At 39.2% G+C, this 24,596-nt stretch overlaps 2 protein-coding genes across 6 annotated transcripts in view; one reads left to right on the forward strand and one right to left on the reverse strand.

Moving 5' to 3' along the window:
* Positions 1-24,596, reverse strand: part of SLC26A7 (solute carrier family 26 member 7) — a 278,008-nt gene that overhangs the window by 10,547 nt on the left and 242,865 nt on the right. For 3 of the 5 annotated variants that reach the window (XM_036741697.1, XM_036741695.1, XM_036741698.1), the window contains 4 exons: positions 20,781-20,843; positions 20,194-20,331; positions 12,566-12,614; positions 407-507 (listed from right to left, as the gene is read on the reverse strand). In XM_036741697.1, coding sequence (XP_036597592.1) covers positions 407-507; positions 12,566-12,614; positions 20,194-20,331; positions 20,781-20,843 — 351 coding nt within the window. The remainder of the gene's footprint in view (positions 1-406; positions 508-12,565; positions 12,615-20,193; positions 20,332-20,780; positions 20,844-24,596) is intronic. The other 2 variants (XM_036741696.1, XM_036741699.1) reach the window with 1 other exon arrangement.
* Positions 7,924-8,792, forward strand: LOC118834233 (40S ribosomal protein S2-like). The gene has a single exon (XM_036741701.1). The coding sequence runs from the start codon at positions 7,924-7,926 to the stop codon at positions 8,788-8,790; it is 867 nt and encodes a 288-aa protein (XP_036597596.1). The 3' UTR covers positions 8,791-8,792.

Below are 24,596 nucleotides of genomic sequence, written 5' to 3' on the forward strand. Positions count from 1 at the left end.
ACCCGTGGAGGAATTTCCTGTTCCAGGAGTTTCCCATATTTATGAAATCACAGAAACAGACTCCATTCCAAAAGAAATGTATGTGTATTTGTATATATGTGGGTATACAGCATCATTGTCTTGCTATCCCTTTCAGGAAGGAAGATATGCATTAACACAGTCAAAATGGATAAAATACATAATGTTACAATGACCTCTAACTACTCCTCTGTTCATGGGAAGAGTATGTTCCCTAGGCACATAGGAGAGGAAACAACCAACCCAGTCCACCATTTTTCTGCTCTTGAAGCTAAAGGTCAAGAGGTACAAACCTACTTTGCCCATCAAAGTCAGACTTTCCCCTCAGCTTAGGAGAAATAGAAGGATGCCTGGGAGAACATTCAACCGTGATGAATTGTTTAAATACCTGAACAAGCGTAGACACTCCAGTATAGTCAAAGAAGGTCAATCCAGTGCAATCCAGGATCACAGAACATTTTTCATTAGGATATGGCTGTGGTGTTTCCCCTAAAGGAAGAAAAGAGAGACAATTTGATGAGAATTTCCAAAGAAAAGAGTTCCCAACTTTCTAGAAACACAAAGAAATGATTATAACCTAATATATAGTAATAATTTGCATTAATATTAAATTTCCAAGGTGCTTTCACATGCTTTATATAATATGAATACCAAGTAAATAAAAAGATTATGAAAGATAAAGAGGTTCACAGTTTCAGACATAATCTTTTTCTGTTCTATTATATATACGTGTGTGTATATATATATATATACATATATATGTGAGCATTCATTTTAGTTGGTCTTTGTTGGATTTGTTAAGATGGAGGCATCTTCTTGGCCCAGTGGACACAGCGCAGGAGTAAGGGAGACCTCAGTTCAAATCCTACCTCAGACACTTACTCACTAGTTGTGTGACCCTGGGTAAGTCGTTTAATTTCTGCTTGCCTCAGTTTCCTCATGTGTAAAACAGAGGTCATAATTCACTTGCCTAACAGGGTTGTTGTGAGGATCAAATGAGATATTTGTTAAACATTTTTTCAAACCTTAAAGCTAGTAAGTTCCTGAGATGAGATTTGAACTCAAGTCTTCCTAACCCCAGGTCCAGAACTCTATCTACTGTGCCACCTATTAATTATCACAACATAATAATCATAATTATTGAATGTTATAATTTTTATTATAATTATATTGTGTTATACAAGTATATTTGATTAGATAATATATTACAAGTGCAGTATAATTATATATTATATTATCTACAAATATATAACAGTGGAAATATAATTATAACAATCATAAATTTTATAACTATTAATTAATATTAAATAATAATTAGAATTCCTCCCTTAAGTCTTTTTCTGATGCCTCATTATAAAGTACAAAGTATATAGGTATAAATGTAGGTATAAAGTATAAAGACTCTGGGTTCTCAAAGCAAAGTAGTACAAGGTCTTACTAAGTCAACGAGAAGACCTCCCCCAGTGACTAACATTTTTGGTACCAACTCATGTAATAATACAATAGCTACCATCCATACAGCACCTACTATGTACTAGGCATTGTGCTAAGTTCTTTATAAATATTATCCTATTTCATCCTAATAATAAACCATGGGAGGTGGATGTTATTCTTATCCTCATTTTACAGGGGAGGAAACTGAGGCAGAAACCTTGCCCAAGGTCCCACAAATAGGTAAATGTTTGATGTCAGACTCAAGCTCGGGTCTTTCTGATTCCAGCCTAGGGTTCCATCTGTTGTACCATCTAAATGCCTCGAGTCATACTGTCTACTGAGGCTACAGGGTCACACTCAGTTTCAGTGACCCGGCAATGAATAAATCACAGAATCTTTCGAAGTACACAAAAATCTGTAAGTGTATCCTTGTATAATTTGACCACCAGGGGGCACAGGAACTCAGCTGTATGATCCTGTTCAGTAATAAGAATGAGGTATTCATAGTCATAGGCAGCTAGGTGGCTCAGTGGATAAAGCGCTGGGCCATGAATCAGGAAGACCTAGGTTCAAATCCAGCCTCAAACATCTCTTACTAGCTGTGATGCAGCTAACCTCTATTTGCCTTACTTCACTGGAGAAGAAAATGGCAAAACATTCCACTATCTTTCCCAAGAAAACCCCAAAACAACTCACAGGCTCACCCCAGGGGTCATGCAGGGAACTGACACAAGAGGCACTGCTAGGATCCTCAGGGAATTGGCAATCTCCGTCTACCACTTCTTCCCTTTTATCAGTGGCAGGGGCTATTTCATTAGTCTAAGCAGGGGTGGGGAGCCTATGGCCTTGAGGCCACGTGTGGCCCCCTTTGAATCCAAACTCTCCTTAATAGAAGGATGTGTTCTATAAAACTTTGACTCTGTCAAAAGGCTGCACTCATGGACTTAGAAGGCCACACGTGGCTTTGAGGCTGAAGGTTCCCTACCCTGGTAGAGGTTGGTGCTGATGTAAATTTACTTAATTAGTTTCTCTGTTTGTAGCATATCCCCCACCCGCCAGGAAACATGACTCTTTTCCAATAATAGGGGGAGGAGGAGGAGTAGCAGCAGCAGCAGCAGCAACAGAATCTATATAGTACCTACTATGTGCCTGGCATTGTGTTAAGTACTTTATAACTACTATCTCATTTGATCCTCACAACCCTGGAAGGGAGGTGCTACGTTACCGCTATTTTACAGACAAGGAAATTAAGGTAGAGGTTCAGTTACTTGTCCAGGGTCACACAGCTAATCTGTATCTGAGGCTGGACTTGAACTCAAGTCTTCTGACTTCTATCCACTGTGACACCCAGCTGCCTAGGAGCCTCCCTTCCTTCCTATTTCAGTGGAGTAAATCACATAAACATGGCACAAATGTATACAATTCTTTACCCATAACTATAGGTGATTTTTTTAAAGGAACAAAACCAAATAAATTAAATGCTGTGCATGAATTAGGTACCCACAGCTTCTCTTCCCAGACCTGGAAGTTCAAACCTTTTAGGGTCTATAGGCAAAATCAGTCTAGGTTCTCAGATTCAAACCTCCCCACCTCCATGGGTAAGGAAGCAAGGTAAGCCAGTCAGGTAATCCAAATGACTAAATACTGGGAGAGGACTTCTCAACTGGACTCCATCTGAGGAACACTTTCCAGATATGCTGCCCCTCTTTTTTCACTCACTAATGCTGGCAACTGAAAGAATCTGTGGTTCCTCTGTTCTCTCCTCAGCACCAGTGAGTAGAAGGGAAGGGACATGGAGCTGTGTGCTCTAATGGATAGAGCTCAAGAAGACCTGGATTTAAATCCCCCTTCGGATACTTACTAGCAGGCTGATTTAAGTTCTCTGGACCTGTTTCCCCTTTGTAAAATAAGGGGGTCAGGGGAGGGAACCTCATAACCTTTAAGGTTCTTTCCAGATGTAAATCATAATGTTATAATCTCTACAAGGTATGATCTGTTTAGGTCTCTCAGTCCCCTGAAAGTAGTCAGAAGAGCGAAAAGTGCCCCTAACTCAGCACCAATAACTTAATTTCTTGTCCTCTGTCCTTTGTCCTTTTTGGGGGGAAAATATGTACCAATGATATCATGTGTCACTTCTCACTAACCAAATCCCCACCCACTACTATCCCCATAAGGGCAGTACTTTACAAGTCGTGTCCTAGAAACCCGTTTCTACTCTTTGCTGCCATCCAACTGCTGATCTCATCACTCAGCTGAAACTCATCTCTCCAAAGTTATCAATCGTCTCCTAATTGACAAATCAAATAGGTTTTCTTTAGTTTCCATCCTTGATATCTTTACAGCTTTTGATGCTAGTGATCATCCTCTCTGTATATTCTTTCTTCTCTTCATTCTGGGTTTTGGGTGATATAGCTCTCTAGTTCTTTTCCCACGTGAATGACTTTTGCTTTTCACTCTCTCCTTTGCTGGATCTGTTCATTTATTTATCATGGATTTAACAAATATGAACACAAAAGTGTTGTGTATGAAACCGTGGACTTGTTATTTCAGTTTGGTTGCTTTAAAGTGTATATTAAACCTAAAACAATAGTACAAAAGTGTCTTGCTTATCTGTCTCCTTCGGACCTTCCTTCTGCTCTCTTTTATGTATTTTAAATGCTTCATTGATTCTCTCCTATGTTCCTTTTTTGAATCACTCTCATTACCCACCAACCCTCTCTTCACCACATCAATAGAAGCCCTCCCTTGTAACAATACATATAGTCAAGAAAATCAAATCAACATATTGACTATGTCTGTACATGTTTCTGTCTGCACTTCTAATCTCTGCCAGGAGGTGGGAAATATGCTTCATCATCAGTCTTCTGAAATCATGATTGTTCACTGCATTGATCAGAATTTTCGAGTCTTTCAAAGGTGTTTTCTTTGATATTCGTTAACCCAGGATATTTTTCCATCCATCCGTCCATCCATCTAATGGTTAGTATTCCTTCTGTGCCAAGCCCTCCTCTTGTTTCTCTCTACATTTTTTCGTTTCATAACCTCATCAGCTCCTACAGATTAAACTGTCGTTATCTCTATGAGTACTCTCTATGAAGATGACTCCCAGAGCGGTATATTCAGCCCCAGCCACCCAGTCTCCAGTCACATGTCACCAACTGATTATATGGTCATTGCCAACTGGATATCAAATTCAACATTTTCAAGATAGAACTCATTATCTTTCCCAAAAACCTACCCTTCCCTTGAACTTCACTATTTCTTTCTGGGTAAACACCATCCTTATAGTCACCCAGGTTCTTCGTGTCATTCCAGACTCCTCACTCTCCCTCATTCCACACATCCAATCAGTTGCCAAATCTTGTCATTTTATCCTGTGCCTACATTCTAATAGGAAGACACAATCTGTAAACAGATTAAGTCTACGTGTGAAAATTTGAAGAGGTGGGAGGGAATACTCTCAGTTAAGGGAATCAGGAAATACAAGAGCTCATACTTGAGAGAAGCTCCACAAGCTAAATAAAGGCTTGGGCCCCATTACTTCCCTTTACACATTCCAAGTCCAGCTAACCTGTCCCCCTTGCTGTTGCACATAACACAACATTACAATTCTCATCTCTGTGCTATTATACTGGCTGTCCCCCCATGCCTACAATATATTTTCTCCTCCCTTCAAGCTCATGGAATACATGACTTCCTTCAAAGCTCAGCCCACACATCATGTCTTATTATGATGCCATTCCTGATCCCCCACCTGATAGTGCTTCCACACCCCAAAATGACAACATATTCACTGTTTATCTCTTTTCTATCTATTCTCATATGACTACATGTTGTTTCTCCTCATAGAATGCAAACTCCTTGGAGGCAGGAATTCTTTAAAAAAATCACAGTCTAGTATGTAGTAGCCATTTGATAAATGCTTAATTTATAATGGTCACGTGCTTTGACCAAACAACTTCTCCACTCTGGGGTTCAGATTCTTCATCTGTAAAATGAGAGAATCTGACTAAATGGCTTCTAAATTCCCTTCCAGCTGTAAATATAGAATCCTGAGGTAAAGTGGATGAGTATGTGGCCCATGGGGTATTGGCAATAATGATCTGTGCTTGGGAGGTGGCAGCACAGACAGAGTACACTTCCAGACAGGTATGACCCTAAAATGAGGTGAATCAATCATTAGTGAGAGTGAAAGACATAAGGGACACCCTGGGGCTGATGGTTTTCATAAAATATTAAAAGAACTGGAAGAAGTCATCCAAAGTTCATATAAATGGTTTGTTCAAGAAAAGAAATGCGTAAGAATCATGTAAGATGAAGTCACCCATGAGTTTCAATTTCCAATAGTGGAGGAAGCATAGAAAGCAATGAGAACAGAGCAATGGACATGTCATTTTGCATTCAGTTACCAAGTGAATATTAAGAGGCTGTTTGTGTAAAGTAGAAGTTGTCAAAGTGTGGTCTGGGGATCCCTGGGGGTCCCTGAGACCCTTTCAGGGGATCCTTGTGGTGAAAACAATTTTTGTAATAATCCTGATATTTTAATTTCTAATACGGTAAATATCCATAAATATAATTCAAATAAATACTCTTGAGGGGCAGGGGACTGTCAATAATTTTAAGAATGTAAGGCGATCCTAAGACCAAAAAGTTGAGAACTGCTGGCCTGAAGGAATGTGTTTGTGCAGGACTTTTTTTTTTACATTTGGGAAATTTCTTTTGCTCCCCCTCCCCCCAAGGTAGTATTTATTACTTTACATTTATGCATTTGGGTGTATATGTGTATGGATATCTATGTATGTGTGTGTAAACATACACACACACAAGGGGGGAAAAAATTAAGTAAAAAGTGCCCAACAGAGGACAAAAGAAAACCCACAAGGAAGCAAAGAAAAGCTGGACAGCTTTGAAAACAATGCTTAGTATTTATTACATAGTTTTCTTGAAATAGAAATTTATTGCTTTATATTGAATCCTCTCATGTTCTGCTTGTGTATATGGCAATGTTTTTTTTCTTATTTTGTATTTAAGTTTAAAATAAATTTTAAAACTTTTTAAAAAGGGAAAAAAGTAGCATTACTATTTCTCAATTTTAAAGCTTTAAAGCCTTGATACTGGATTATTCTTCAGTCCATAGGCCTCAATTTTCATTCTAAAGAAAGATTTAATTGTGTTTTAAAAATTACCAATGGGTTCAATACGGGCAAAGAATAAAGGATATCAGACAATTATTAATTAACTTAGACAAAGTCACAATGAATTGGGTTTATACCTCTTGAAATCTATTATGTGGCTACTCCTAGGCACTGGTACAGGTTGGATTTAGGGTCAGAAAGAGATGATTATAAATCCTACCTCTAAGCCCTAACCTGTTTGACTCAAGGTAAATTATTTAACCCCCTCTCAGTCTTAGTTTCCCTCTCCTATAAAATAGTGATTAAAAAAGTAACAACTTCACAGTTATTGCAAGCATCAAAGGAGATCATGCATATAAAGTTCTTAGCAAATCTTAAAATGATATATAAATGATAGCTATTATTATCATTACAAATCCTTCGAGAAACAGATATTTTTCCTACTTCTCCCTATAACTATTATAATTTACAAATTTTATTTTTGCAAGAGGGAGGTAACCTGTATGAGAATAACAGCATGTTATTTTTAGTACTACACTCCTTCAATAACTTTGTACAAGCGTTCAACAGGGATCATCAATACCCAGGACGCTGCACAAGAAGCTAGCATTTGAGATGGGAACATTTTAGATCAGCTCAGTGGGCACAATTGAAGGTAAAAGGGAAGAGAAGAAAAAGTGACCATGGAGACAGGGGCAGCCTTATAAGATTCTGCCTCTTCTGGACTGGAAATTATCAGCTGCAGAATCCTGATGACTTATGGGTCCAATGAAAACAAAAATAGTAGGGTCTCAGCAAATGAGATCAGGGCCTTTATGGTTCATGTTATGAGCAAGTTACTAATAAGCTTTTTACTGCCCAGTTTGAGTGTCAAGCTGACTTAACAGCCAAGAACAGGGATGAGCAAGACTCAACACTTCATTCCTGGAGATAAAACTTTATAAAGGTTTTTTTTTTCTTTTCTTTTTGGTAGGCAAAGAGGCACAGGGTGATATAAGGGTGCCGGGGTGGGGGTGGGGAGATAGTCAAAGGGAATCACAACTGTTGTTGCATCCTTAAACAACTAAGTCATTCAAATGAAACATTTAATGAGTTTTCCTGAGGAAAAGGGGAAAGGTTCCATTCTGTACCCTTTCCTCTCAATTCTCTTATTGCATTTGCCTACCTCCATGGCTACACTTTTACTTTAAGCTCCTAAGTAAAGTAACTAAAGCAATTATATTCATATAATCCAGGATAAAAGTAAGAAAAATATTGAGGTGACAATATAAGTCTTTTCTAACCAGAATGACATCAAGTTTGGACCATATTCGCTTCTACTTCTAGTGAACACCAAATGGTGGACGATGCTGGTGCTGCAGGAGGTGCGGGAGGCCCCGGGGACCCCGGAGGCCCCGGAGTCGGAGGTCGGGGTGACTTCCGCGGTGGCTTCGGCAGTGGGGGCCGAGGTCGAGGCCAGGGCCGCGGAGCCCGGGGAGGAAAGGCCGAAGACAAGGAGTGGGTTCCTGTCACCAAGCTGGGCTGCCTAGTCAAGGACATGAAGATCAAGTCTTTGGAAGAGATCTATCTTTTCTCGCTCCCTATCAAGGAGTCTGAGATCATAGATTTCTTCCTGGGATCTTCATTGAAGGATGAGGTTCTGAAGATCATGCCTGCTCAGAAACAAACTAGAGCTGGACAGTGTACTAGGTTCAAGGCTTTTGTGGCCATCGGTGACTACAATGGCTATGTTGGTCTGGGTGTCAAGTGCTCCAAGGAAGTGGCCACAGCTATTCGTGGTGCTATCATTCTGGCCAAGCTGTCCATTGTTCCTGTGAGATGTGGCTACTGGGGGAACAAGACTGGCAAGCCTCAAACAGTGCCCTGCAAGGTCACTGGGCAATGTGGATCGGTTCTGGTGCGCCTGATCCCCGCTCCTAGAGGTACTGGCATTGTCTCAGCTCCTGTGCCTAAGAAACTCCTGATGATGGCTGGAATTGATGACTGCTATACTTCTGCAAGAGGCTGTACTGCCACTCTGGGCAACTTTGCTAAAGCTACCTTTGATGCCATCTCCAAAACATACAGCTATCTAACCCCAGACCTGTGGAAGGAGACTGTGTTCACCAAGTCTCCCTATCAGGAATTCACCGACCATCTTGTGAAGACTCACACTCGAGTGTCTGTCCAGAGGACCCAGGCAGCTGCTGTGGCAACCACATAGATGTTTTTTATAAACAAATAAATTGAACTATGTCTGCTAAAAAAAAAAAAGTTTGGACCATATTCAAATGAGGTAGTTAAACCTGATCATTGAAGCATCTCTCAGTGCAGGATAAATGCTGCTAATTCCAGACTACACACCAATAAACCTAAATTTTGACAAAGGATTAACCAGAATCTATGACTAGCGACATTAATTTTATGATGAGGGAACCATCTCCTCCCCTACAAAGTAGTTCATTAATGCCTGTCATTCAGGATATTTCCCACAAATGTCTATTAAAAGCTTTCATATGGTCCATCAATGGGTCTGGCAATAAGTTATTTTGCAACAATATAATATAGACAAAAATTTCCCCAGTGGTTGTTAATGCACTACCCCTTACCAACTTTATGTTAAAAGAAAACATTTAGGGGCTGGGAAAGACACATTTGGGGTCAAATAAACCCTTAAATGCAATTTAAGATAAAAGGCCATAATCATACCAGGACTCACTGTTTCTAATAGTCATTTCAATGAAGGTCAAAAGAAAAGATCATTACTGAGCCTCCCCACAAAAGAAAAATTTTGTCTCTATTTGCTCACACACCATTATCATGAGCATTTTTCTCAATCTAGCTCTAATACCTACCAGCAATGTGATGCTATGCTCTCAGTGACCCAGGTAACTCTAAGATTCTACGTTGCAGAATAGTTGTGATATGCATAGAAAAGCAGGGAGAGTTTCCTCACCTACACCTGTGAAATCACAGATAAGGACAAAAAATTTCTCAATCTCACTTCACTTTCCTCTCCTTTCTTTCTAGGGATCCTAACTTTATTCCATCTCAACAATGAAAGCTTTGGCATCACAATTATCTTTCAAAATAATACTATTATCTCTAATTTATATATACACATAGATATATATGTGTGTGTATATATCTGTGTGTAAACATATGTGTTATGTATGTATACATATACACACATAGAGTTATCCTTTCCACATCATGGGAGTTTGGGGCGTGGTGCAGTGCCCCCAAGATCTGGAAAATCTGTGAAAAAATTTTTGGCCTTCCATTTGTACCACAGGAAAAGTCTGAATTATTTCTTTTTCTTTTATGGGGTGTTTACAGTACCTTACTGTAAAATTTGGGCTGATATTTTATGTATTTCTGAATTTCTAAACTTTTTCCATGTCATCTGCTAGCTTTTGTGTGTTGTCTGCATCTTCCAAAAAACTCCCCCAAATTCCCATTTAATTCTTATGCCAACCAGCAATATATCAAAACTGTGATGGAGAAGGTTGTGATGTGGAAGGGATAATGTATCTTGTTTGTACATAGTGAGAGCAATGATTATTAATAACAAATAATTTGGAGAGATCGAGAGCTCTCCTCTTCTTTTAAAGTCCTGATTTTAAAAAGTAAAAAGTTCAGTGTCTTGAAGGACATTTCTGATAAAGAGATAGAATTAATTCTCCTCAATCTTGGTCAGACCCCACCCAACCTTACAAGGAATTTAACCAAAGGTAGGGCAGTCCATGGTGTTCTACCCAGGTTTAGGTGGGGATAAATTCTTTGATTAGATTGCCCAAAGCTAGGGATAGTCTGGGTATAGAGACAAGATTCTCTGTCCAAGGGTGACAAGATTTCACTCTACTCTCAGACCTTCATTTTAATATAGCCCACATTGTGTTAACCAGCCAGAATTGACTGCCACTTATTCTCCCAAAAACATATAAGCCCTGAGTCCATCACCATGATGGTCTTTGGTCTAAGAGAGGTGGCTGTATTAATATATAATGATTAAATAACACAGAAACTGTCTCTTGAACCTTTTTAATTGCCTCCATAGTTGTCTGCATGTTAACTTTCCCCTTAGACTGTGAGCTCATTGAGAGAAGGCAGTATTGAGAGCAGTATTTTTTGTTTGTTTTTTGCCTCTTGCCTCCCTATCAGCACAGTGCCTGGCCTAAGTAGGTGCTTAATAAATGCTTAGTGACAGTAACAATAATGATTGCTGTTGTTCAGTTGTTTCAGTTGTGTCCGACTCTTCGTCACCTCATTTGGGGTTTTCTTGGCATGGTTTGCCATTTCCTTCTCCAGTCCATTTTACAGATGAGGAAACTGAGGCAAACAAGGCTCACCCAGACTCACATGCTAATAAGTGTCTGAGGCCAGATTTGAACTCAAGGAGATAAGTCTTCCTGACTCCAGGTTCTGCAGTCTAGCCACTGCCCAAATAGTATTAATAATAACTAATATTTATATAATGTTTTAAGGTTTGAAAAGCACTTTACAAATATTACCATGCTTGATCTTCACTACAAGGCTGTAAGGTAGATGCTATTATTAAACCCATTTTACAAATGAGGAAGCAGCCTGACTGAGGCCAATAGATTTGTTCAGGGTTACATAGCTACTAAGTGTCTGAGGCAAGATTCAAACTCAGAGCCTTTCTAATCCTAAGTCCAAAGCTCTGGCCACTACGCAACCTGGCTGGTCTGAGAAAATTGTCCGATTTTTTCTTTTAAAGTTCCCCTTGCCTTTCATTATCTGGTCATTAATTATTAATATGACAGGTTAGACTTAATTATACTGATAAATGCTTTAATTTGCCACTGAATTTTTGAGTGTAACCATGGCATCTGACTGGTTTAAAGATATTACACCATTTACCAAGATAAGGTCAAAATGGATACATGACTAAATATAAAGAGAGATTTCATAAGAAAATTAGAAGACCATGTAACATACTTATCAGACTTGTGGGTAGGCAAACAATTTATGAATAAACAAAAGATAGGAAGCAAAGTTACTTGTAAAATAAATAATTTTGATTACATTAAAATAAAAAGGTTTTGTACAAATAAAACAAATGTAGCCAAGATTAGAAGGAAAGCAGAAAATTGGGGAGGAAATGTTATAAACAGCTTATCAAATACAGGTCTCTTCTAAAATACATAAAGATGATTAGGGAAAAGGGAAAAGAACTTATATGTGCTAAAATATTTACAGCAGCTCTCTTTGTGGTGGCAAAGAACTGGAAATTGCAGGGATGCCCATCAGTTGGGGAATGGCTGAACAAGCTGTGGCATATGATTGTGATGGAATACTGCTGTGCTATAGGAAATGATGAGCTCACAGATTTTAGAAAAACACAGAAAGACTTGCATGAAATAATGAAGAGCAAAATGAGCAGAACGAGAAGAACATTGTATACGGTAATAGCAATACTGTTTAAAGAACTCCAAACAAACAAGTTATTTTGACTATTATAAATATCCAAATTAACTACAAAGGACATATGAAGATGCTATTACACCCAGAGAAAAAAGTGATAAATAGTGATACGTATAGAACAATTTTACACATATATACCTATTTGTGTCTAATAGTAGCCATGGGGGCGGGAGAAAAAAAGGAAACAAATAAATGTACACGATAATTTTGTTGTATATTTGAAAAGAATAGCAAGTCGTGCATAGTAGATTTGCAGTTTCGTGTGCAATCATCTTTCTATTGTACCATGTTACATAAATGCTTGTTTATTCCATAAATTAAAAAAATGATATTTCAGAACATGAAAAAGTCTTATTTTGTGACTGTATAGAAATTAACATTTTGATTGTTATGTTTGATGGAAAAATAATTAGGTACATTTCATGGACAAAACAGTCAGAAAATGAAAACGAAGAGTAAAAAGTGATATCCCCCATCCCCATGCCCTGCCCCTCAACTCCATCTTTATTCAGATTAGGTTGTTTAATTCACAGTATCAATGGCTAACTTACCATTGCAGGTACCATTGGATGTCAAATTAAGCAACATGTTTTGTTCACACTGAAAAGAAAAACAATGTATAAGAAAAACAGTTTACTTCAAGTATTCGTTCTTCTCTTTCAATCAATACCATCTACCTCCTCTTTTCAGGTTAAAAATAAAATCAAATTTTCATCAATCCAAAAAGCATTTGCTAAGGGCTTAATATATACAGGGTCTTGTCCTAGCAATAGCTATATACCAAACAAACAAATGAATAAGCAAAACTATCCCTGCCTCCAAAGATCTTACATTCTCCTGAGACTTGCAAAGACTATAGGTTAATAGAGCTAAAGACCATCTCATTTTACAGATAAGGATGCTGTTTGTTTTTGTTCAGTAGCTTCAGTCATGTCCAACTTTTTGTAACACCATGTGGGGGTTTTCTTGGCAAAGATACTGGAGTGGTTTGCCATTTCCTCCTCCAGCTCATTTTACAGATGAGGAAACTGAGGGACATACTCTGTCTGAGGCCAGATTTGAACTCAGGAAGAAGAGTATTCCTGATTCCAAGTCCAGTGCTCTATCCAGTGCACCACCTAGATAAGGAAACAGTTTAAGTTAAATAAGTCATAAGGAATAGAGATGAAAATCAAACTCAAGTTTTGTGATTCCAAGTTCAGGATGCCTGCTACCTCTTTCTGATGTTCTACATCAGACTTTGGATAAAAGAAGGACAGGAGAGGAATTTGTGTTTCAAGTTACAGCTATATTGTCATTTCATTACACCAGGGAATCTTAATCTGGGGTGCATAGATCTTTAAGGAGGCCTATGAATAGATTTCAGGGAGTCTATGAACTTGGATGGGAAAAAATTTCACTAACCTCTAACGTAAATTTAGTATTTCCTTCTATTATGAATGTAGATAATAAACATTATTCTGAAAGGGGTCAATGGGCTTCACCAGACTGCCAAAGGGATCCATGACACAAAAAAACCATTAAGAACCAACTGCCAATGACTGAACCATAGTTTACCTAGTGGCAATTTCAAAAGGATGAATATTTAGTTAATATTAGAAAAACAGCTAAATGCTCATGTGTGGAACTTCATGAAAACATGCCAAGGTATTGTTTCTCTCTTGTGGAAATTCTGTAGTGTGAGAACCTGTGTCAGGATTCTGACATTATAACATATTCCCAAGTGAAAATTAGTTTACCTGGAGGGAACAGCAGAAGCTTTTGCCTGCCAGTAGACATTGTCTCCAATGCCCTGTTACACCCTAATGAGACTGTATTCCATTTGCTTTTCAAAAGTAAATCTTAGAATGTTAGAGTGGGAATGAACCATGGGAAGGATCCAGTCCAAAGCCCTCATTTTACAGATAAGAAGATAAGGCTTTCAAACAGTGCTCAGCCTTTAAGCGGAGTTTTCATAACTATCCCACTCCAATCTTCCTTCATACTCCTACTTTCCATAACTCTAAAAATACCCTGAATAACCAAAAAGAGTTGTATTGGTTTTTTAAAGAAACAAGAGCTGGATAACATCTTAAATTGCTAAAGTATCAGCTTTAACTTGGTTAAAGCTAACACAGAATGCTGGTTCAACTCATTTATGTTCACGCAAAAGATTTTCAGTTTTCCCTAAACCCAGGACAGTATCTATCATAGAAAAAGAATTTAAGAAAAACAGTCTCACCCTCAACTGCAAAAGCTGAGTACTTACTGTATGCAAGGGATTGTGGAAGGCACTGAAGGGAATACAAAATCAGCGACAAGCATTAAGTGCATACTATGTGCCAGGCATGGTTTTAAGTGCTGGGAATATAAAGAAAGGCAAAAACATGATCCCTGTTCTCAAAGAACTCACATGGCTATAGGAAAGACAAAATACAAATAACTACGTACACACAAGCTATATAAAGTATAAATGGAAAGTAGTCCTCCAGGGAAGGCACTATGGTGGGTGGGGAAAGGCCTCCTTCAGAAGATGATGCTTGAGCTGAGTTTTGAAGGAGTCTAGAGATGCTGGAAACTAGAAATGAGGAGGGTGAACATTCAAAGTACAGGAGTCAGCCAGTGTGTGACAAACAGCAAGTAAATCAATGGAGCTGGATCATGCTTATGGAAGAACATAAATTATAATCAGAAAACTGAAAATATAGGAAACACACAAATTGTAAAGGGCTTTAAATGCCAAACAGGATTTTATGTCTCTATTTCATTGAATGACCCATTTTTTCCCTTGAAGTATTATGCTTAATTTTGCCTTATTTTTTCTATATTCAACTGACTATGTATATTATTCCCTCTTTGAGCCAATACTGGTGATAGTAAGGTTCAAGTGACACCCATCCCACACCCTTCCATCTTTCCCTCCTCTGTAATAGGTTTTTCCTTCCTCTTCATGTGAAATAATTTACTCCATTCTACGTCTCCCTTCCTTCTGTACTCTGTGTACTCCTCTTGCTCATCCCTTAATTTTCTGTGTGTGATTCCCACAAATTCACCTTATATCCATACACTTTGTCTAGGTATATTCCTCCTAGATGTACTATTAGTGGTACAATTTTTAAGAATGATAAGCATCATCTTCCCATGAAGGGATGTAAACAGTTCAGCTCCATTGAATCCCTTATGTTTTCTTTTCCCCTTTTAGGCTTCTCTTGGGTCTTGATGTTGGAGATCAAATTTTTTGTTCAACTCTGGTCTTCTTACGAAAGCTTGAAATCCTTCTATTTCACTGAATGACCCTTGAAGTATTATGCTTAATTGTGCTGGGTAGGTGATTCTTGGTTGTCGGCTCCTTTGCCTTCTGGAATATCATGTTTCACGGCCTCTGATTTCTTAATGTTGCAATTGCTAAATCTTGTATAATCCTGATTGTGGCTCCCTGATATTTAAAGTGGTCCTTTCTGGTCACTCAGTACTTATCCTTGATTTGATGATTCTGAAATTTGGCTATAATGTTCCTCGGAGTTTTTATTTTGGAATGTCTTTCCTGACATGATCAGCAGATTCTTTCAATGCCTATTTTGTCCTCTGGTTCTAGGATATCAAGGCAGGTTTCCTGATAATTTCTTGAAAGATGTCCAGGTCCTCCTTTTGATTATGGCTTTCAGGCAGTTCAATGATTCTGACATTGTCTCTCCTGAATCTATTTTCAGGTCAGTTGTTTTTCCAATGAGGTATTTTACATTTTCTTCTATTTTTTCATACTTTTGAACTTATTTGATTAATTCTTGATGTCTCATAGAGTCATTAGCTTCCACTTGCCCAATTCTATCTTTTAAGGAATTCTTTTCTTCAGTGGACTTTTGTATTTCCTTTTCTATTTGGCCAACTGTACTTCGTAAGCAGTTCTTTTTCTAATCATAATTCTCTTGCATCACTCTCATTTCTTTTCCCAATTTTTCTTCTTTCTCTATTCTATGATTTTTAGGCTCCTTTTTGAGCTTCATGAGTTCTTTCTGGGCTTGAGACCACTTCCCATTTTTCTTTGGGGTTTTGCCCATAGGTATTTGGACATTGTTGCCCTCTTCTGAGTTGGTGTCTTGATTTTCCCTGTCACCACAGTAACTTTTGATGGTCAGATTCTTTTGTTGTTGCTGTTTGCTTACCTTTTTTGTTCTTTTTCTTTTCTTTTAAATGTGAGCTCTGCCCCCAGGGAGGAAGGGACACTGTCTTGGGCTTCTTGTGTCAGGGACTTCAAGGCCCTGGCTATTTACCTGAGGCCCACTGGGGACCCTTGTGTCTGGTGCTGTGCTGAGGAAGTGGGGTGGAGGGATGGCTGGTGCTATTCAAGGTTGTAGCATTCTGGCAGCTTGCTGGTGCACAGCCTGGGGCCTAGTGCTGGAGTTAGATTTGTGCTGAGGCCAGTGTGGTGTTTCTGTGTTTTCCTGGGGCTACACTGAAGCATGTGGCTCTCTGGCCACTGGAAGCTGCCTGTTTGCCCAGTGCTATGCTGAGGCACATGGAGGTCTAGCTGCTGGAGGCTCTGTTTGTCCAGGGCTATGCTGAAGTATATGCCAGTTCTCTGAGCTAGAGTCTTCCCATTCCTCTGGCTATGCTAAGGAATGTAAAGGGTCCTGATGTTGGCATTTGCCTGCTCCACCACACTGGGGCTCAGGATCTCCCACTGGTTTGCTGAGGTGGAGCTTGCTGCTGGATTGCTAGGATGCTTCCTGCCCTGGACCGCACTCCCCTTTCACCTGAGACAGACCTTTCTTGCCAATCTTCCAAGTTTGTTGGGTTAAAAGATGGTTTCACCCCATCTTTTTGCTAGTTCTGCCATTCTAGGATTTGTTTTGGGGCACTACTTTATGGTTATTTGGAAGTGAATGTAGAAGAGTTATGACTTTTTACTGCTTTCTCTGCGATCTTGGCTCCTGGGAGATTTGGAGTTTTCTTGGCAAAGATTACTAGAGTGGTTTGCCATTTCCTTCTCCAGCTCATTTTACAGATGAGGAAACTGAGGTAAACAGGGTGAAGTGACTTGCCCAGGGTCACACAGCTAGTAAGTATGAGGCCACATTCGTATTTAGGAAGATGGGTCTTCTTGATTCCAAGCCTAGTGCTCTATCCACTATACCACCTAGCTGCATACACACATGCACGTGCACACACACAAACATGCATACATACACACATACATGCACACATATATGTAATACATTTATAATCACTATGAAAATGACTTGTGGAACTAGAAGAATACATGTAGCTCCACAAAGCATTTTCATAGAGATTACAACTGAACCATCCTAATTTATGAGATCACTAAGCCAATGACATGTGCATGTGTATGTGTGAGTATGAAAATGATTTGTGGATATATGTGTGTGTGTATGTTTGTGTGTGTGTGTGTGTGTGTGTGTGTGTGTGTGTGTGTATCTTCACAAATCCTTTTCACAGAGATTACAAGTGAACCATGTTAACTGGTGAGATCACCAAGCATGTACAGAGGAAAAGTATAGGAGGTGAGGACAGAAGGGAAAGAAAAGATGTCCCAAGACAAAGTTTTGTTGGACATACATGTTTAGTAACCATAACCCAGATGAAGATTTAGCAAAGGAGACTGAGGAAGAGTCATCAGATGGGTAGGAGGAGAAGCAGGAAAGAGAGTGGCACAGAAACCTAAAGAAGAGAGTATCCAGGAGAAGAGGTTGATTGACAATGTTAAAGGCTTCAGAGTGGTCAGGAGGGAGGGGATGGAGAAAAGGCCACTGGATTTAACAATTAAAGAGATCATTGATAACTTCAGAGGAAGAGGCTTCAGTTGAATGATGAGATTACAAACCAGATTGCAAGTAATTTAGGAGTAAGAGCACCTCCTGTAGATGATCTCTTCATGAAGTTTAGCCAAGGAGAAGCTTGATACTGAACAATAACTAGTGTGTTTGGTTGGATCAAGTTGGGCTTTTGTTCTTGATTTAAAACAAAGACTGGAGAAAGCAATATAATTATAGGCAGCAGAGAAGGAACCAATAGCTAGGGAGAGATTGAAGATTAAGGAAATAATGGGAACAATAGTGGGAGAATATGTTGTAGCTAGAAAGGGACAAGATCAATGGTGTAGACAGAGAATGTTTGCCTCAGCAAGGAGAAGGGCCACCTCTTCATGAGAGAGAGATAATGGAAAAGACAATGGAGGAAGACTTCTGAGTGATATGAGATGAGGAGGAAGAGGAGAGAAGAGGAAGCACTAGGGAAACGACCTGAATTGTTTTGGTGAAATATTAATTAGGTCCTCAGCTGAAAGGGTCAGGCAATAGGGCACCATGGGAGTTTTGAAGAGGGATATAAAGGCCTGGAATGCTGACTTTGGTCAATTAAGTTGCCTTGCTGCAGTAAGGGCCCATCTGAATACATCTGTAGAGGACTCAATAAATTTTGTGATTTTCTCTAGCTTCATTGAAAATTATATGGACATGAGCAAAGCAAGTTCATCATGGGAGTAATACAAAATTGGAGTTTGACAATGCATGACTGTCAATAGGACAAGGATCTGACAGAACTAAATAGCCTAGAATTGAGCTGATTCACAAGCCCAGTCTTGAGGGCCAAGGAAAGAAGAGGGGTAGAGGAACAGGCCTTCACAAGGGCCAAATAATAGGATTGGGGTAAAGATGTGGTGGAGCTAGCTCTTACTGCTTGGGAGGGCTAAATGTTAATTTGTTGGTGTATTTACACCTTGGAAATCAGCAAACACTACAAATCAGGGCTTGATTTATTGTAGTGACTGAGAATATGTTAATAATGAAGATTAAACTTAAAAGTGTTTGTGCTTTTTGGAGTGCTAGTTGTTAAATATTTGCCAGCACAACCATGGTCAGAGGTCATAAGGAATGGAAAAAGATGGAATGATATAAGACAAATAGAAAGAACTCATGGATATGAAAGAATGGTTGTGGCAGTATCAAGACACAGGAATAGCTCCTGTCCTCTTGGAGTTTGTCACCTACCTGGGAGATAAAATACATACAAAGTAAAATAAATCAACAGTACAAAGATCTATATGCTCACTACCCATATTCAGTTTTATGGATACTTCATTCATCACTTCAGTTACATTATCTGTGACTTGATGAGGGAAGTTAAATTTGTCTGTATCATGATAATCAAAGTCATATATTTCTCTTACCACATTTTCCCTTGCCTTATAGTTTTGGGGAGAGAGGGAGAGGATATCTGTACATGTCTTATGTTGCCTACTAGATTGTAAACTACTTGAACACAGGAATGACTTATTCATTTTTCAGAGAACAACAAACTCACAAAACCACCAGATCAGATGGGACTTCAGCAGCTATCTAGTACAAACGATACCCAAAGAGAGCTCCCCACTATGATATATTTTGGTTTCCTCTCAAATGATGGGATTAGACAAGATGGTTTCTAAGCTCCCATAGAGCTCACTTGCTCTCTGTCTCTCCCTCTCCCTCTCCTTCTCTCCCTTTCTCTCTCTCTCCCTCCCTCTCTCCCTCTCCCTCTTTCCCTCTCTCTCTCTGCCCCCCCAAACTACACACACACACACACACACACACACACACACACACACACACAGAGGATGTGGTCATCTGGCCTGTTCTTGAAAAGTTCCATTGAGGGGGAACTCTGAGCTTTTCAAGGAAGCCTATTGCCCTTTGGGATGGCTCTAATTGTTAGGAAGTTTTTCTTTACAAGACAATTTTCCCTCTCTTGAAGCTTTTGTTTCCAGTTCTGCCTTCTAAATAGACAAACAGATGTCTAATCTTTCAGCCTTTTAAATATATAAAGATAGCTGTCATGTCCCCTGAGTAATTTCCTTTTATCGATCAATCAACAAGTGTTTATTAAGCATCTACTATATTGCAGGCACTGTATTGGGAACTGGGGCTATACATACAAAGACTGAAACAATCACTACTTTTGAGGAACTCAGATTCTATTACCCCACAGTACTTTGCACAGGTTCTTGAATATAACAGTTACTCCAGAAATAATTTGTTGAATGAGTGAACAAATGAATAAAAGTGAGAAAGCAAGAGCTAATAATAGCATTTTAATTTTTATTGGAGGTTTCTCTGAATATTTACTTTTTAATTTTGACATAGTCACAATACTCTAACAGTTGACCTTTGATTTTAATTTTTATTGATAGAACAATATGTCCTACCTTGTTGATATCATCAGGTGGCTGGTTATTGGCATTATCCTTCTGGATTGTATTCATTAAATCAGCATGAAACTTCTTCGCATTCAGGAAAACAAGTGGATTGTTTATTGAGATAAATTTAACCTGCTGTAAATTTTCCTTTTGGGGGAGAAAAAGCAAAGATTCAGAGTTCTGCACTCAATTACTTGAGATAAGAAACGATGTCTTCCTTTAACAAGAATGAATGATACTGATAATTAATCTTTGAGGAAAATACAAAATTATGACAAAAGGCTTCTGGGTCATTTGTTTTTTCTTCACAGTTCCCAGTTTGAGAGATGATGTACCATAACACATGTTGGTCAGAATGTTTTAATCAATCTCCATGAGAGGTCTTTAATATCTAGGATATATGTTAGCATTCTTTTGGAAAAGGAATATCATGTTGAATAATTCTGTTTTTAACGTATAGGGCTGGGGTTGGGGCCAATTAATAGAAAAGGGAACGCAACAATTTCCCTCTACTCAAAAATATGTTCCCACCTATTTCACTTATTTGGGTACCCTCCTTTAAAAAGAAGTCCTGAATATTCATCAGTCATTCATACCTTTGAATCAATTTCCTTCATCAGAAAATCAGTGTTCATTCCTTCTACCTGAGAGCTTTCACACTAAGGGAATGAGAAATCATGATTACTGGAGGGTAGTACAGAGGAGAGCAGGCCAATATTTTGCTGGGCTTTGGTCAGCCAGGGAGCAGCATGAGGGCATAGTGTACTTGGGAATCAGAAAATGGGACTTCTAGGAGGTAGGAGAGTGGCATGTAGATGAGGAAGAGGGAGGGCATCACAACTCTGCCCAGGGCTCAAGAGCAGCAACTTGGGGCATGCCACTGAAAATAAGCTCCTGAGCTACTCCTGAAATAAGTAGTTGGCAACCACTTCACCAGGACATGTTGATGCCGTTGTTCAACTGCTTTTTTCAGTTGTTTCCAACCCTTCGTGACCTCATTTGGGGTTTTCTTAGCAAAGACACTGGAGTGGTCTGCCATCTCCTTCTCCACCTCATTTTACAGATGAGGAAACTGTGGCAAACAGGGTGAAGTAACTTGCCCAGGGTCACACAGCTAGCACCTATCGGAGGTCAGATTTGAACTCACGAAGATGAATCTTCCTGACTCTGATGAGGGCACAGTCTCTGGGAGCCCCCTTGAATTCTCCTTGAATCTTCCAACTAGATCTGGCCTTCCCCTAAGGCTATAAGCCTTACATTATCATTAGGCCCAAATCTCTACCTAGCCTTGCCCTCTATTGTCCAGCTACTTTCCACCCTTGATATTGTCAATATCCATGCTTTCAGCTACTTCCCACCCTTAATCCCATTCTCTTGGTTCCTGGAGTCTGACCTCATCTCGTCCTCCTTAGATTCCTCCTCAAGACCCTCCCTAAACCCCTCCTCTAGTCACCCCAGACCACCCCTCAATCCCTCCTATGATCTTTGTGTATATAATCTCCATCTTGCCTCTATGAAGGCGCTCAGATACAATCTAGCTCAGATTCAGATTGAATCTGGCCCGCTTGTGAAAGCAGGCATCACAAAGGGTGGGATTCCTTAAGACAACCATTATGGTTTGTCTTTTCCCTTGGCTGAGAAGGTTTGAGTCAAATTCTTTCAGCAGGACCTGGTGTGTTGGTATTTTGGGGTCACGAGCACCCCTAAAAACCTATGGTTCCCTACCATCATCATTTTGCTTAGATCTCTTCAACTCTCAGTTCAGTATGCTATCCATTTTGCCACTTAGCTGCCCCATCTAGGGCATGAGGAGATGGAAATTTAGGTAAAATGGTAAATCCTCATTGCTTTAAAAATAAAAACAAATTGGCTTCTTAATACTCAGGTGCTATCTCAAAACAGGTTATGCAATGGATACACGGAAATGCAGATAAGCAAAGAGAATGATACAAAAAAATGATATTATGCCTTTAGGAAGCTAGTAAGGTCACTGCTTATATGACACTGGTCAAGTAACTTAAATTCTCCAAGACTAATTTTCCTCATTAGTAAAACAAGGGAGTAGCACTAGAAAATGTCTAGGATCTCTTCCAAATCTCTATCTCTGGTTCAGACTTTAAAAGAGTCTGCTTAAACTTCAGTAAATCATTAGATTGTCTCTATACAGAAGGTCAAGACCAAGCTTTAAGTTACAAAAATAACTTCAACTGAAGTTAAGTCACAAGCACACCACAAAGGAATAAGCCCCTGGACCTGCCACATTCAATCATCATAAAGTCCTAAACTAGCCAAGATTACTCTAAATCACCCATTATTAAGACCATGTGAGCATGCTAACCTGTTGTTTTAGGTTGAGCCTATGAGAAGAATGACACTAGCTTTCTTAAGAACAGATCTTAAAGTTATTCTGGAAAAGAAAGGATCATTATGGTGTGGTTTGAACTGGTGGGAACATATTTCCAAAGTTTCGAAAGGCTATATTTAAAGGGTGTTTGCCTCTACTGGGCCTACTTCAATTCAGTTCAAAACCATTTATTAAGCGCAAGGCCCTGGGTATACACAGGCAAAAATTAAAACAGTAATCTACTGGGAGAAAATGACATTTATGCATATGCATTAGCACATGTATAGTTATCCCTTCCACATCACGACTTCCCCCACTGCAGTTCTAATATATCACAGGTTGGCATAAGAAATCAAATGGGAATTTTAAGGGGGAATTTTGTGGCTGTAAAGGCCAGTATATGGCACAGAAAAAGTTAAGAAACACAGAAATGCATAAAATATATGTATAGTATTGTGTAATATCAACATATTTTATCTTTTAATACTATAATAATTCAGACTTCTCTGGTACAAAGGAATGGCCAAAAAATTTTATGAAGATGGAGTTTCTAGATCGTGGGGGGCACCCCACCCCTAACTCCTGCAACGTGCAAGTGATAACTGTATATACATAGCAGACACAAAGTAATAGGGCTTGTGGTGGGTGAAATGCTAACCATGTGGAGCATCAGAAAAGACTTTATGTAAGAAGTAAGACTTAAGCTGAGTTCTGACTGGAGGTAATGATTGCAAAACATAGAAATTAGGAGGAGGAAGAAAGAGAAATCATGCCTAGCAATAGAAGGGCCCCAAAAGAGTCAGGGTGGCCTGTTTCTATATCTTTATATTGAGGCTTGAGTATCTCCTTCTGAATCAGAAAAGTCCCTTTTCGGATATGAACAGGCAATTTTCAGAGGAAGAAATTAAAGCTATCTCTGGGAATATGAAAAAATGCTCTGGATCACTACTGATTAGAGAAATGCAAATCAAAACAACTCTCAGATACCATATCTCTCCTGTCAGATTGGCTAAAATAACAAAGCAGGAGGATGATAAATGTTGGAGAGGATGTGGGAAAATTGGAACATTGTTGCATTGCTGGTGGAGTTGTGAGATGATCCAGCCATTTTGGAGAGTAATTTGGAACTACGCCCAAAGAGCCAAAGGAATGTTCATACCCTTTGACCCAGCAGTACCACTTCTAGGGTTGTATCCCAAAGAAATCACACAAGAGCGAAAGGGACCCATATGTACAAAGATATTTATAGCGGCTCTCTTTGTGGTAGCCAAGAATTGGATGCCCATCAAATGGGGAATGGCTGAACAAGCTGTGGTATATGAAGGTAATGGAATACTATTGTGCCATAAGAAATGGGGATGATACGGACTTCGTAACAACCTGGAAAAACCTACACGACATAATGCTGAGTGAGCGGAGCAGAGCCAGGAGAACATTGTACACAACCACAGATATACGGATTCCGTGAGGACCAACCCTGACATACTTCGCTCTTCTCAACAATGCAAGGTGCAAGGACAACTCCAGGGGACTCATGATGGAGAATGCTATCTTCATCCAGAGAAAGAACTGTGAAGTTTGAATGCAGACTGAGGCACACTACATGCTCGCCTTTTTTCTTCTCTTTTGTTTTTGTTTTTGGGTTTTTTTTTTATTTTGGTTCTGTCTCTTCTTTCTCATGATTCACTCCATTGGTCATAATTCTTCTCCACAGCTTGACTAGTGTATAAATTAATTCAATGCGAAGTTATACATGGTAGTTATATGAGATTCCATGCCATCTTGGGGACGGAGGGGGGAGGGAGGGGAGAGAATCTGGAACTCAAAATTATGTAGAACCGTGTGTGGTAAACTAAAAATAAAAAAATATTTAAAAAAAAAAAGAAAAAAGAAAATCCCTTTTCCCAATTGTCAGTGAGCTATTAGCTTCAACATACTCCCTGTCCCGTGGGAATCAATTAGGAATTGTATGTCACCCCAACAAAGGACATGATCCTCTGCAAAGGTCAAGTACAAGAGTCCAGCTTATTGGCTGGTGCCCCAGCCTAACAAAAAAGGGATTCCTATG

This window comes from Trichosurus vulpecula, chromosome 1 (assembly GCF_011100635.1).
Source record: "Trichosurus vulpecula isolate mTriVul1 chromosome 1, mTriVul1.pri, whole genome shotgun sequence".
NCBI lineage: Eukaryota > Metazoa > Chordata > Mammalia > Diprotodontia > Phalangeridae > Trichosurus > Trichosurus vulpecula.

Coding starts and splice junctions, on each gene's coding strand:
- LOC118834233 (XM_036741701.1), top strand. CDS start 7,924: ATGGTGGACGATGCTGGTGCTGCAGGAGGTGCGGGAGGCCCCGGGGAC.